Consider the following 14,550-nt stretch of genomic DNA (forward strand, 5'->3'; position numbering starts at 1 on the left):
GAAATCTGTTGACATTTTGTAACATGGTCCATTCTCTGCAGTAAAACTGTCACAGAATTGTCACATGCCTGTGTGGTTGAAGATTTCAAATAGCGATACAATTGTTTTGCTGTAAATGTGAAATATGGTGGAAAATAAAGGTTAAATTAAACTGAGACAATTTGTTTTAACAAGCTTGTGTGCACTTTATTATCTTGCTATTACTTAGAAAGGGAAACTTTTCAATGCCACAGCACTGGTAATATTACATGACCGCTCCCCCTCTTAGGCTGAGTTTTTTCTGGGGAAGAGTTACTACAGTGACGACTCATTCGGGCTGGCAGCCGAACACTTCGAAGTGGCTGTAGATGAGTACTTCACTGCTGATAAGGAGTGCAGAGTACTGTGTGAGGGAGCCTACAACTACGATGGCTACAACTACATGGAGTACAATGCCGACCTGTTCCAGACCATGACAGGTGAGACGGTACATCTTTGGATTTTTGTGCAGAAAAGATTGATATAAAAGTTGAAGATCCTTTGTATGAATGTGTTTGTGTGTGTCAGACCACTACATGCAGGTACTGAACTGTAAGCAGCACTGTGCAGTCGAGTTGGCCTCCACTGCTGGTAAAAACAAGCCCTTTGAAGACTTCCTCCCGTCGCATTTCAACTACCTGCAGTTCTCCTACTACAACAGTGAGTGCAACAGCTTTTTGTTTTTCAGCATGTTCTGAGTAGAGTGTGCCTTTATCCAAAGTCCTTGTCTGTCACAAAAGTGGAATTAAACCCTAAATCTAAAGAGATTTACAACATCAGTGATCATCATATGGTCAGATATGTTTGTTAAATATAATCAGACAGATCTTGGGTTTTCATGAAAAACAAGATGACTTCCTGTAGAGTTTCTTACATGCTCAGAAAACTGCTGTGACATCTTGTTGTATTGACTAATAATGACAGAGGAGAGTCACACTCAGTGATGAAAAGTCACTGTAGTTACAGAAGACAGCCATCTGGCCTCCATCAGAGCTTCTTCATTTTTGGGGTGGCAGTAGCTCAGTGCATAGGGACTCTGGCTTTGGAACCAGTTGCTGGTGCAAGTCCCTGCACAGGCCAAATATGGAGCATGGACTGGCCAGTTTTCCTCCTGGGCTCCTTGAGCAAGGCACTGAACACCCAACTGCTCGGGACACCTGTCCATGGCAGCCCCCTCGCTCTGCACATGCCTATATAAGTCCTGCTTGTGCATGTGTGTGTGTTTCGGGCCTGTGTGTATATGACAATAGAGTGAAACAAATTGAATTTCACCTCAGGGATTAATAAGCATCCTTTTCATCAAAAGCTTTCTCCTTTGCACCTCCATAAAGTTGGAGACTCACAAGACACAGATTTTAAAAAGGATAGTCAAAAGTTAAGCAGCAGAGGCTGAGATTTGCTGACTTTTAGTCCAAAGTATAGGTCAAGTTTAGGGCTGGGCTTTGATAGCATTGTATCAAATCTCAATCTCTTCAGATTCCTTACAGCCACAGTGTGTAGGAATCTCTCCTATCTAACGTTGAAATCATATATTGCATTCAAACGGATAGCACACTCTAGCGCCTCACTGTTTCAAACGCGTTTTGCAACAACGGTAGTAAGGAGCTACATTAGGGTCAAATGTTTTGTACTTGAAAAAATAAAATTTGAAACTGAAAATTCATGTGTTGATCTTGAATTTTGAAAAATACAACAATGTATTCAAAATAAAAATAAGTATATGAAACATTTTTTCAGGTTAAATATAATTTTGATTCACTTTGGTAATTCTTTTGAATGAATAATTTATTTTCACTTTTCACTTCCATATATATTTTGAGATTTGAGGTCTTATTTTTTTCAGTTGCATGTTTTATCTTTTCAGATTCAGATCTTACTTTTTTCAGTTTTAAATCTGTTTTTTGAGTTTCAGACTTTTGACCCTGATGTGGCGTGGGGGGCGTGGCATCAACTGAGAGGGGTGTGGAATCATGAGTGACAGTGCCTTCAGGGAACGTAGGAACTAAAAAAATTCTGACTCAACACTTATATACACCATATTCATGTGATTGGCAGTGTAAAAATTGATGCCAGTGACAAACTTCCATTTAGAAATCTGTTTTAGACAGTACTGAGCACCAATTGCGGTATAAGAGTGATAAATTATGCCAGATTTTGCAGTTCAACAGCCACATTTTAAGTGCTGATGTGTCTGATTTCCACATAGCACTGTGAACGCAGCGTAGTGTCCACTTCGCTTGCGATGAAGACGTCCGGTTGGTCGGGTCAGTCTGCTGGAGCCCATACATCCAGCACACAGGTGAGAAATGTTTACTAAGTTTTGGGAAATCATAACAAATATTAAGGTGTCGTTTTTGTGACAACATACTTTTTTTGTGTGACGTCTTTTAAGTGGCGAATTTGTCAGAGCTGGAAAGTGTGATTGTCCACAGCTCCATCATCACTGTTGATGCTTCCTCATCCAGTAAACGTGTCCCCTGGATGAAACCTTTGAGCTTGGGGAAAAGGAAACAATCCTAAAACACCTCCCTACTCACCTGACCTGGCTCCAGGTGATTTATGTGGCACCAGGTGAGTAGGGAGGTGTTTCCTTCTCCCCAGGCTCAAAGGTTTCATCCAGGGGACACATCTGGATATGGAAGCATCAACAGGGCCGTGACGATGGAGCTGCGAAAATGTATGTTGTCACAAAAACGACCCCTTAATACTTGTTATGATTTCCCAAAGCTTAGTTAACATTTTTCACCTGTGTGCTGGATGTATGGGCTCCAGCAGATTGACCCGACCGACCAGACACCATCATCGCAAGCAAAACGGACACTACGCTGCGTTCACAGTGCTATGTGGAAATCGGACATATCAGCACTTAAAATGTGGCTGTTGAACTGCAAAATCTGGCATAATTTATCGCTCTTATACCGCAATTGGTGCTCAGTACTGTCTAAAGCAGACTTCTAAATGGAAGTTTGTCACTGGCATCAATTTTTACACTGCCAATCACATGAATATGGTGTATATAAGTGTTGAGTCAGAATTTTTTTTAGTTCCTATGTTCCCTGAAGGCACTGTCACTCATGATTCCACACCCCTCTCAGTTGATGTCACGCCCCCCATGCCACATCAGGGTCAAAAGTCTGAAACTCAAAAAACAGATTTGAAACTGAAAAAAAAGATCTGAAAGTAAAAAAAAGATTTGAAACTGTAAAAAATAAGATCTGAATCTGAAAAGATAAAACATGCAACTGAAAAGTGAAAATAAATTATTCATTCAAAAGAATTACCAAAGTGAATCAAAATTATATTTAACCTGAAAAAATGTTTCATACACTTATTTTTATTTTGAATACATTGTTGTATTTTTCAACACATGAATTTTCAGTTTCAAATTTAATTTTTTCAAGTACAAAACATTTGACCCTAATGTAGCTCCATACGGTAGCCGCTGTCAGGGGCGAAAATCCCATTTCATAGTTGGGGGCGACAATAAACAGTAAAATTTTAGAGAATAATTCCAGGGGGGGACAAGGAAAAAAAGTTGTAGCCTGTCTTTTATGCAAGATCTTTTACCGCAATTTGACGCTTTAATTTTTTCTCTATCTCTCCAACAGGCAGGCATAGGACCTTTCTTAGCACTGGCTGAGTCCACCTGCACATGTCCAGATTTAAAACAAAATGATTGAAATCACATTAACATGTACACAACGACAACAGTCAGGTGCGCCATGCTGTCCAAGGTGCTGAGTGTGTCTGGAGCAGAGAAGGTCTCTGTCTCCCCGTGCGCAGTAGTGTGAATATTTATGCTATTAAGTAAACGGAGAAAACATGTCTCTCATTGTTTAATAGCAGCAAAACAATAAGGCTTCATTCATCAAAGACCGAAACTCGATCTCTCTCCTTCTTTCCCTCTGGCTCATCTGGCTCAGGTGTGTGGAATGGATCCTTCGTCTCTTGCTGGCTGCAGGAGCAAACCGTTTTGTTTGTTTTTTTCGTTTTTTTACCGGCAGTGAGATAAACATTTCCTGCAATTAAACTGGTGAATGGTTTATAAACAGTGTGCTGTCAGATCTGCTGCTGCGCACCTCAAAACCGTGAGTAATAATCGCGCGTAATGGCCGCTCCTTGTCAGTTAAACTGCACGTCTGTCATGTTTGTCTCACTGACAGGTGACAGCCTACAGATATTAACTACGAGCCGCTCCGTCACTGACTGCTCTTGTCCTGTCCTCTCCCTCTTCTTTCTCTCCTGTCCTCTCTGACTATCACTAAACTCTGGCTTTTGAACAATGCAGGAGAAATGTTGCAGACAGTTTATATTATCAGCCTGGGCCTGGGGCTTGTTGTAACAGTAAATGGGATGTGTTGTAACTTGTGTAAGTTAAACTGTATCTGTGTGAGTGAACATCTTACCCCGCGCGATGTGGGCAGCGGGGTCCAGCCACACGCTGCTACTGCTGCCAAGTACTAACGGCTGCTAGCCCCGCCCGTTGGAAAGAGTGTGGGATATACCGCTACTAGGAATGGGAGGGGGGGACTAAATCTTTTAAGATTTAAATAGCACATTATTGCGCTTTTATAATGAGCACCGCTTACACTGTGCTTTTAATAAATACTACTGCATTGTTCAAAAATTATTAATTGTGTCTCAAATTATTCTAGGAGGGTACAGCTTTATTGAAGGGGGAGTCATGTCCCCCCTGTCCCCCCGGGATTTCCGCCCCTGGCCGCTGTGTACCAAAAAGCTATGATAACATTGATGAAACCATGTCATCCGATACTTCATGGAGTATTCATTCAGGCTCCTACACAGACACACGCAACGCGAGTTGACAAATCCCCTCCCCACCATGCTGGCTGTGTTTACAACGTAGGACTGTTGGGGCGGGTGTAAATCAAAACAAACCAATCAAGTCTTGTCTTCTGACAACTGACAAGTGACTCAACCTCACACATCTCATCCCTCTCCCCGCATCACTGTGTCGCTGACAGCAGCACTGGCCTGTGATTGCAGTGGCCTGGCCTGGCGGTTGGGAAAAAAATGACTGGCAGGCGAGCAGGCCAATCACAGCGTCCCTTTTAAAACCTTTCTCCTTCAGCAGCTCTTTCCACCTGGGAAAGGCTACCCCGATGTTGACCCTCATGTTTTGAATTTGCCGGTCGCGTTGCCTTTTTGATTCCCTTTTGTGCTTTCTTGGCGACGAGGTTTCCGTCTCCCCTGATGCTGCATTTGCATGATCCTGCATCATGCTCAAAGAGTGGGACTTTGTTATGCTGCAGTAGTGCAGGCTTTCAAATTTGCCGGGGTACTAGCGAAGCGCCTCTTGCTCCTGTCCTTCGGCTTCTCAGTCACGCAGCGCTGACCTGGCTCTCAATGAAAACGCGGGGCTATTCCCTGGTAGCGCTATATGTCCCTTGCTAGTGGATGTATTTTCAAGATGGCGAAATGTTATGGAATCCCCCAAACGACTTCCCGCCCAGTGTACAAACAAATCCGAAATTCTCCTTTTATGAGAATAAGTCAGATTATTGGTGGAGGTAATAGTACACCAATGATGACATATTTATGAATGCAGACATCGATTTTTGCCAATAAACAACTGAAAACGCTACACAATGTCCCTTTAAGTAATTAAAGTGATAAATAACAGTCATGTTTTAATTCACAGTCACAATCCCCCAACCGCTCGGAGCACCTGTCATGGGCAGCCCCACTCTGACATTTCTCCACTTAGTGCATGTATAGGTCGTGTTTGTGCATGTGTGTGTTCGGACCTGTGTGTAATTGACAACAGAGTGAAAAAATTGAATTTCCCCTCGGGGATTAATATAAAGTATAATAAAGTATATATCTATATATATATATATATATATATATATATATATATATATATATATTAGGAGTGTAACGGTACACAAAAATCATGGTTCAGTACGTACCTCGGTACACAAGTCACGGTTCGTTTCTTTTTCGGTACAGTAATGAAAAAAATAGACAACTATTAAATATCTTTTACTTATTGGTAACCTTATTAAAACATACCACCACAGCAAAGAAAAAAACACATATATTGTGGCTACGTACCGCACACAAGACAGGACTAAGAAAGAGGATCGAGAATTTAATAGAGCAACGCGTTTCGCTTACAGCTTCATCAGGCTCATACTGAGCACAGGAAGACAGTGATTTAAATAGGAAACAGCACTCTAAGAATTTACATCTATAATTGAACAACAAAAATACATACCATATATATACTGTTTCAATGGCAAAAATACCATTATACCATATAAAATATGGTATAATATAATATATGTGTTTTTTTTCTTTACACGTTTGTACTTTTGCCACAGTACCAGCATGTGTATGGGCATTTTTGATACCACCACAGCAGTTAACTCTTTTTACACAATTTTTGAATGAAACAAATATATATAAAATCCTGCTTTTTCACATTGTTTGAATGAAAATAGAAATATAAAAGTGAAAAATAAAATCCTGCTGTTTTTTTAACACATTTTTAGAATGCAAAATATAAATATAAATTTCTGCTTAAACAATTTTACTCAATTAAAATAAAAAGTATAGTGCAGCTGGTCAGCTTTAAAGCCTGCTCAGATTCAGTTTTACTAGGAACCTACTTAGCTTTCCCACTTTGTTAAAGTGCAGTAAACAAATCATGCTTATATCTAAAGTGCAGCTTAAACAATTTTACTCATCTCCAATGGCGTTGGTTATTTCTTTAGCGCGATGGTCAGGGAAACGCTCTTTCTTTTTAAACGACGACGATATTGTAGTTTGCACCAGATTGCTTTTTCTAGTCGTGCCGGTTAACGTTCAAACTCGGGTGGTATCGCTTTAGATGCATTAGCATGTTAGACGTGTTTCCAAGTACACATCCGACCGCTGTTCTGCAGTGTCGGCACACTGCTTTTGTCTTGTCCACTTGTTTATTTCCATCTTCGTATTTTACCCTGAAACCAAAGTGTTCCCATACGGAGGACTTAAGGTTTGCGGGTGGGTCTTCAGGTTTGTCAGGCTCACTTGCCATGTTGTCAAAATGTGAGAATGCGCTGCACAAAGTGAAAGCGGAGATTTACGGGACTCGGTCCGTCACTCAATTATGTCCGTCGGGGAACTAGATATTTTAAAAGGTTCGGCTCGCAAAAACGGAATTAAAATAAAACAAAATAAAATAAAATAATGCGCCCAATAATTCGGTACAGGGTCATGCCGAACCGAAAGTCGCGTCCCGAACGGTTCGACACAAATACATGTACCGTTACGGCCCTAGTGGAAAGACAGAAATGTTCGTGAATGTAGTGCATGTGTGAATAGTAAATGTCACAAGCAGTGCCTAAAAGGTTATCCCCGAAATTTACGAGGAACCATGTGTGAAAGAGGCTTAAGTTAGAACCTCATTAGATGCTTAACCTCCAACTCTTATCGACTCCGCAGTACTTGTGTCAGTACTTTCAGACCTCAGACCTGCTCTTCACCCTCCTCCCTCTGTTCCCTCTGTCCAGGTGAACAGTATGAGAAGGCCATTGAGTGTGCTAAGACCTTCCTGTTGTTCCACCCTGACGATGAGGTGATGAACCAGAACCTGGCTTATTATTCTGCTGTGCTGGGTGAAGACAAGGCAGACACTGTATCAGCCAGACAGGTACAGTCTAAATCACACTTGGTAGAGGCTCTTTTCCAAAGTACCTTGTGAGTGCAGTCATTTTTAGCGTTGTATTATGTTGTGTTATCCATAATGATCAGCAGCAAATCAGCCCACACATGGTGAGAGAAAAATAGCCTCCATTAGCATTCAAATGTACTCAAGGGCTTGACATTAAAAAGGCATTGATGGTAATCAAAAGTATAAAAAATCTGCTGCCTTTAAAAGAAGCAATAAATTAGATTTTTACTGCCCCAGCCTCCAAATGTCCATATTCTGCAGTATTTATAGTGGGTTAACAGTGTTGTTGATCAATTCTAATGACGATGAATGATGCAAAGAGTTTTCTGGCTTTCCAACTGAGCTCACTTTCCAGCCTGTGCTCAGTTTTGGAATAAAAATACCCCAAGGGTGGAGGTGTGGGTGATTCTTCACCAACAAAACCCCTGACACTATGTCAGTGCTGTTTCCTACCAAGGGCGGAAATTCCATTTCATTGTTGGGAGGGGGGGACAATGAACAGAAATATTTCTCAAGAGCAATTTTTGGGGGGGACCAATAAAGTTGCAGTCAAATTTACTGTTGTAACACATATAAATGGAACCAGCATGGTCAAATGTCTTTATTAATTATATTAAAAGTAATAATAATGTTATGGAACCCCCCAAAAGTAATAATAAACAGCAACCCTTATCAATACAGTAGCCCCTATATAAAGGTTTTTAATATGTTCAACCCGCATTACCTAGAATGACTAGTAATTGGCAATGTACATCAAATATGGGTGTCGTTTTTCTTACTACAAAGAGTGAAAATCACGATGAAGATAGTTTCAGTTTGAATTTATCTTGTCATCATATATTTATGTGGTCATTCAGTAAGTGTCACTCACAGTGTCATCTATCTCTATTATTTTAAAGAAGTAGGAGACACCTGGAGCAACACCTGTTAACTGAATTAAAGCTAATATATGCCCAATTGGATTTAATTTTCCCAAAGAAGCAGAGTTATTTGTTTTGCTGTCAGTGTAAAAAAATGCTCACATCACTACGGAGGCTGCAAGAGACTTCTTTTTTTTCAGTGTTTGCTGTAATTATGTCATTTTTATTAATCAAGTCTTCATTTTTTTTAATTTTTTTTAAGATAATTTTTTCGGGCTTTTTTGCCTTTAATGTATAGGACAGAGTGAAATGGGAGAGCGGGGGGGGGTGACATGCAGTAAATGGTTGCAAGCCGGACTCGAGCCTGCGACCACTGCGTCAAGGCATCGCGTCTGTACATGGGGTGCTGGCACTATCCACTACCCTACCGACGCCCCAAGTCTTCATTTATTTAAAAGATTATGAACAAAATATACACCATGGCAACAACTTTAAATGCAGGAAGAACATACTTGGAACTTAATTGTTTAAGGTACGTTGATTTTAAATATAGAAATATTACAGTTACCATTTACAAAAGATTAAAAAAAAAAATTGGTATGAGAATGAAGTATTCTCTTATGTTAACACTTCTGTAAATTGTAACAATCCAAACTGCACTAAAATTGGCCCAGAATTTTTTGAGATTTTTAGCAGCTGGGCTGTTTGTATGACTGCTGCATTCACACAGAAGATTCAACTGTGAGGTAATGAAGTGAACAAAGCGCTGTCTGGTTACAACTGGTAACGTGTTTTATTCTGTTGAAAAGTAGAAGTAAATAAAGGTGTTCGACATGTCTCTTGTTTTAAGTGAACTTTTGCAAAGTAGTTACTTATAGAAACTCAGTTTTCCTTTACTCTGACACAGATGTATTTACTATGTTTCCTGCATGTGTACACATTTATAGTGCATGATTTTTGTGCTCCCTGTGATAATGCAAGTTAACAAACGAATTGGTAATTATTATTCTTTATTTTTAATTTACCAACCCTACATAAACTAAGTTTTATTTGTAGAGACCTTGGACCTCATTTATAAAACTCTGCAGGGAATCCACACTAAATGTTTGCGTATGTACATATGAGGAAATGTACAAATGCCAAAAAATATTCTGATTCATAAAACCATGCTTACGCTTGCCAGTGCGCGATTTCCTTGTATAAATCCCAGATCAACTTGAAATTGTCCACACATAAACAGCATGAATGTCCTGCCCTCTACACGGCCACATTCAACCATAAATAGTCAATGCAAAGCACTTCATTAATGCTGATGTACTGTATAGACATGAGCTGGCTGAATAGTGGTTTCTTTACGGTAAATCATGGCAACAACTGAGAGGAAGACTAAGAAAATTAATATTCCTGACGCAGAAATTGAGGTGCTTGTGGGTGAGCTGGAGGTTAGAAAACACATAGCCTATTGTTTGGTGGGTAGTAGGGTCACAAACTAAAGAAAAGGCAGTGAGTGGGAACATGTAGCTGCTGCTTTTAATGCAGTCAGTTTATCAAACAGGACAGTAGCTGCCATTTAAAAAAGAGCAGATTTTTAAAAAACTATCTGACAACTAAAATGGTACTAGGATTTATATGCACAGTACTAGAGGAGATTATTGAAAACTGTTGATGCAGTGTACTGCAATTATTTAATGCTGTTTGATGTTATCTTGGATTTCTACAACCGATATTAGTTAGCCTGGTTAACGTGGTCGAGGTGAAAATGACTCAGTATATTCACACTTATTATCAGGTAAGCCAAACTTTCCAGAATCCTGTCACTTGCCAAAGCCTTGCATCATCTGGCTGCACATGGTGCTCTCCACAGCTGACCACGAGTGTCAGCAGCATACAGTCTAGCCCCGACCCGCTTGACCCTGTGCTCCAATGGTGGGGAATGTGATGATGAGACAGCACCAATGAGATACTGAGCAGGATTTGATTTGAGATTTAAGGTGACATATCTTTAATAATCAAAAGGTGCTTATGGAAACGTTCTGGGTCACATCACAAATAACACTGCTGCATTTGAATGTTAATGAAGTAGATCTGTAAGAAAAGTGTGATGTAAAGAGAATTTAAATGTGTTGAAAATTAGGGATTGGGCACACAGACAAATAAGCAAATAGGCACGGGCTGGAGCTGCTGGGAGAAACAAAAAGTCAAATCAACTCTCAAACCAATCAGTAGGAATTAAAATATATTTTTTAATTAGAGTACAGTACATCTAAAGTATCACAACTTATTCACTTACTGCCACGACAACAGAAGTTGTTTGGGACTTGCAACAGGACAGACAGGATAATATACAGCACTGCATTACTATTAAACCATCATATGAATACATGTTAAACTATACAAAGCAATACGAGGACATACAGACAAGACAGCAAGCTAAAAACAAGTGTCAACACAGTGTCACCATATTTAGATGCTATCTTTCCAATAATATTTAGAGTGATATTAGCACTCTTTGACTAGTTGATTCTTTTGTTACACCTCTGCACCGGTAATAGCTGTGGCCAGAGGCATTATGTTTTCAGGTTGTCTGTTCATCCGTATGTAAAGTACTTCTGTCCCTTCCTTGAGAACATGATATCTCAAGAATGCCTCAAGGGAATTTCTCTATATCTGGCACAGATGTCCATTTGGACTCAACAATGACTGAGTAGTTTTTGGTGATGAAAGGTCAAGGTCATTGTGACCTTGCATCTATTCCATTCTTGTGAATATTATACCTCAAGAACACCTCAAGGATATATCTTTAAAGGTGCTTATGGCAAAGTTCTGGGTCACAACACAAATAACACTGCTGCATTTGAATGTTAATGAAGTAGGTCTGTAAGAAACGGTGATATGAAGAGAATTTAAATGTGTTGAAAATTAGGGATTGGGCACACAGACAAATAAGCAAATAGGCAGGGACTAGAGCTGCTGGGAGAAACAAAAAGTCAAATCAACACTGAAACCAATCAGTAGGAATTAAAATAGTTTTTTTTTTATTACAGTAGGGCACCAAAGCTGACACCAATCACAGGGTAGAGCAGTCTGTGAGATACCTGAGAAGTAAAGGCCATAGACAAAAGTCCACCAATATTATTTCAGTGTTTTGTGTAACATCATGTCACTTCTTCCACTGGATGTTCTTGTGGGACCTCTGTACCAACCAGCCCTTATTCATCTCTGCTCTGTGATATACACCTCTCAGATGCAATGTCAAGCTCATGCAGAGTTACAGGCTAACATCAGCATGACAGAAAGGGAAGGGAAGAGACTTGTTAAGGAGGGATCTACTTTGTTTTATGAGTGCTTTGTTCTGCTGGTCACCAACACAGGCTGCTGAAAACCAGGGATGACTTAATGCCTCACTCTTTTCTGCACTTGAGCATTTAATTGAACATGGTATCCTATGGATATATGTGATGAAGCTATTTTGCGGACTGGTTTGCAATCAAGTTTAATTCGATTTTTTTGTTTCTTTTACCTCCAGGCGGTGAAAGCGTACATTCAGCAGTCCATACTGGAAAAAGAGTTGCTCTACTTTGGATATGAAGCCTTTGGAATCACTTTTGTAGATCCAGTGAGTGAATAAATCATTTATTATCCTTCATATTTTGCTTACTGACACAGTGGGTTCATGCAGGATGACTTGTGTCTTCACTTTATTTTATGTTCAGGACACATGGACTCCTGAAGATGTCATGCCTAAGAAACTGAGAGACAAGCAGAAGTAAGACTGAAGACACTGCATGAATGAATGTATTGTCAAAATGACGTCATAGTCTGTCATGTTATTCTACCTGTGTGTGTGTGTGTGTGTGTCAGAGCCGACAGAGAGACTGCAGCCAGGATCACAGAGGAAATAGGTAACCTTATGAAGGAGATTGAGACTCTGGTTGAGGAAAAGAAGAAGGATTCTTCAGAAATGGCCATGATGATAGCACCGCAGGAAGGTGAACATTTCACATTGATTACTAGTGAACCAGATGTTAGTGAAGGGATGGTGCATTTGTTCCAAACAGCCTCACGATGTAGTCTTTACTTTTTCATATGTTAACATGTTACGGTAAAAACCTTAAATCAGTGGCCTTCAAATGCGGTCCGTGGTCCGCATTCAGCCCGCGAGCCGCCTATTTGCGGACCGCGAGCTGAACATGTGACTCCTTCACTGTGTGTGTTTTTGTTTGGTCAGCACGTGTAAATGGGCTGTCATCTCCATGCCAACGATGCGCTGATAGGCTGTATTTTACTTTCGCTTTTAAGGTGGTACGCTTATCAATACTTTGCCAGCAGTAGGAGCCTAGATTGAATGAAAATGGCATGTTCCAAGTTCGAAAAGAAAAGAAAATGTAGTATGTAGTATGTATTTTTGTTGTTGTTTTGAATAAAAAGGACATTTTGTTTTGAATATGACAGTATTATGGCTTGTGGCCGGGCCTTTGACTCATTGAAAAATGTCTTTGTGGACCTTTAAGATTTGTATTTGAGTACCCCTGCTTTAAATATTCAAAGGTTCAGTCTTTTACAGTCCAACTTTTACACACCTTGACCTTGTTACCTTTCTCCTCTAGGCGGTGCTCTGTTGTATGATGGCATCAAGGTAACCATGACATCGAGGCAGCTGAATGGCACTCAGCGGGTGCTGCTGGATGGGGTGATCAGTGATGATGAGTGCAGGGAGCTACACCGCCTCTCCAATGTGAGTTATCTAAAGTATCACAACTTATTCACTTACTGCCACGACAACAGAAGTTGTTTGGGACTTGCAACAGGACAGACAGAATAATATACAGCACTGCATTACTATTAAACCATCATATGAATACATGTTAAACTACACAAAGCAATACGAGGACATACAGACAAGACAGCAAGCTAAAAACAAGTGTCAACACAGTGTCAACATATTTAGATGCTTTCTTTCCAATAATATTTAGAGTGATATTAGCACTCTTTGACTAGTTGATTCTTTTGTTACACCTCCGCACCGGTAATAGCTGTGGTCAGAGGCATTATGTTTTCAGGTTGTCCATTCATCTGTATGTACATAAAGTACTTCCGTCCCTTCCTTGTGAACATGATGGCCTCTAGTTTCGCAGACCGGGCGAAGCGAAGGCGCAGCGCACCTGGGCTTCGCCAACTGGGTGTGGCCAGGCAGATTTTGCAAGTTTGGCACACCGTGCGCCCTGGCGCAGCTACTCCTCTTTCCCACCTCCGTCCCTCCTACCTGCGCAAGTTGGAAAGAGGGAGGAGAGAAGGCGTGGAGTGGGTTTTACACACATCACACCAATCAAATGAGCCCCTCTCCTCGCCCTTAAATGCGCCACGCGAAGGCGTAATGAGAGTTTACTCAATTCGCCATGGCAGAAGAGAGCAGCAGCGTCAGACGGCCAAACTTCTCCCAGGAGGAAACTGATGTTTTGGTCCGGGAGGTCCAAGCTCGCAGTGTCCGAATATACGGAACTGTGAGCAGACCTCCACGGGCTGATGATGCAAAGGTAGCTTGGGAGGAGGTCACCACAATTGTAAATCAATGTTGGGTTTCTCTCGTGCGCGCGTGCGCTCTATTTCTCTCTCGCAGTCTCACTCTGTTTCTTTTGACTTTTCTAAGATGACAGATGCTGAATATATACTTCCTACCTGATGCTGTGGCTGTTTGTGGTTGGCTGAGAGGGATGTGAACTCAGTAGTTTGCAGCTGTGTTAATCAAATCAGGTTGGGTTTCCATTACGCGTGCCAAACGTGCCAAACGGTGCCAATCCCCTTTGATCTGACATCAGATGTGACGGGACAGTCGATATAGAGATACATTTATGTGCTGATTGCAGATAGTTGCATTGAATAGTGGTTTTGTGGCTATTTATTGCATTGTTAATGTGCCTGATATTCTGGAAACCTGCCTGTGAGGTTTTGGTGACGTGTGCGCACTGTCCGTCCGTCAGCCAAACTTCCACT

The 14,550-nt window shown here is 40.8% G+C and overlaps 1 protein-coding gene across 1 annotated transcript in view; it reads left to right on the top strand.

Moving 5' to 3' along the window:
* Positions 1–14,550, top strand: part of p3h1 (prolyl 3-hydroxylase 1) — a 36,116-nt gene that overhangs the window by 3,463 nt on the left and 18,103 nt on the right. The window contains exons 3-9 of the mRNA XM_033632401.2: positions 269–458; positions 547–678; positions 7,539–7,678; positions 12,086–12,175; positions 12,273–12,325; positions 12,421–12,548; positions 13,167–13,294. Coding sequence (XP_033488292.1) covers positions 269–458; positions 547–678; positions 7,539–7,678; positions 12,086–12,175; positions 12,273–12,325; positions 12,421–12,548; positions 13,167–13,294 — 861 coding nt within the window. The remainder of the gene's footprint in view (positions 1–268; positions 459–546; positions 679–7,538; positions 7,679–12,085; positions 12,176–12,272; positions 12,326–12,420; positions 12,549–13,166; positions 13,295–14,550) is intronic.

This window comes from Epinephelus lanceolatus, chromosome 1 (assembly GCF_041903045.1).
Source record: "Epinephelus lanceolatus isolate andai-2023 chromosome 1, ASM4190304v1, whole genome shotgun sequence".
NCBI classification, from domain to species: domain Eukaryota; kingdom Metazoa; phylum Chordata; class Actinopteri; order Perciformes; family Serranidae; genus Epinephelus; species Epinephelus lanceolatus.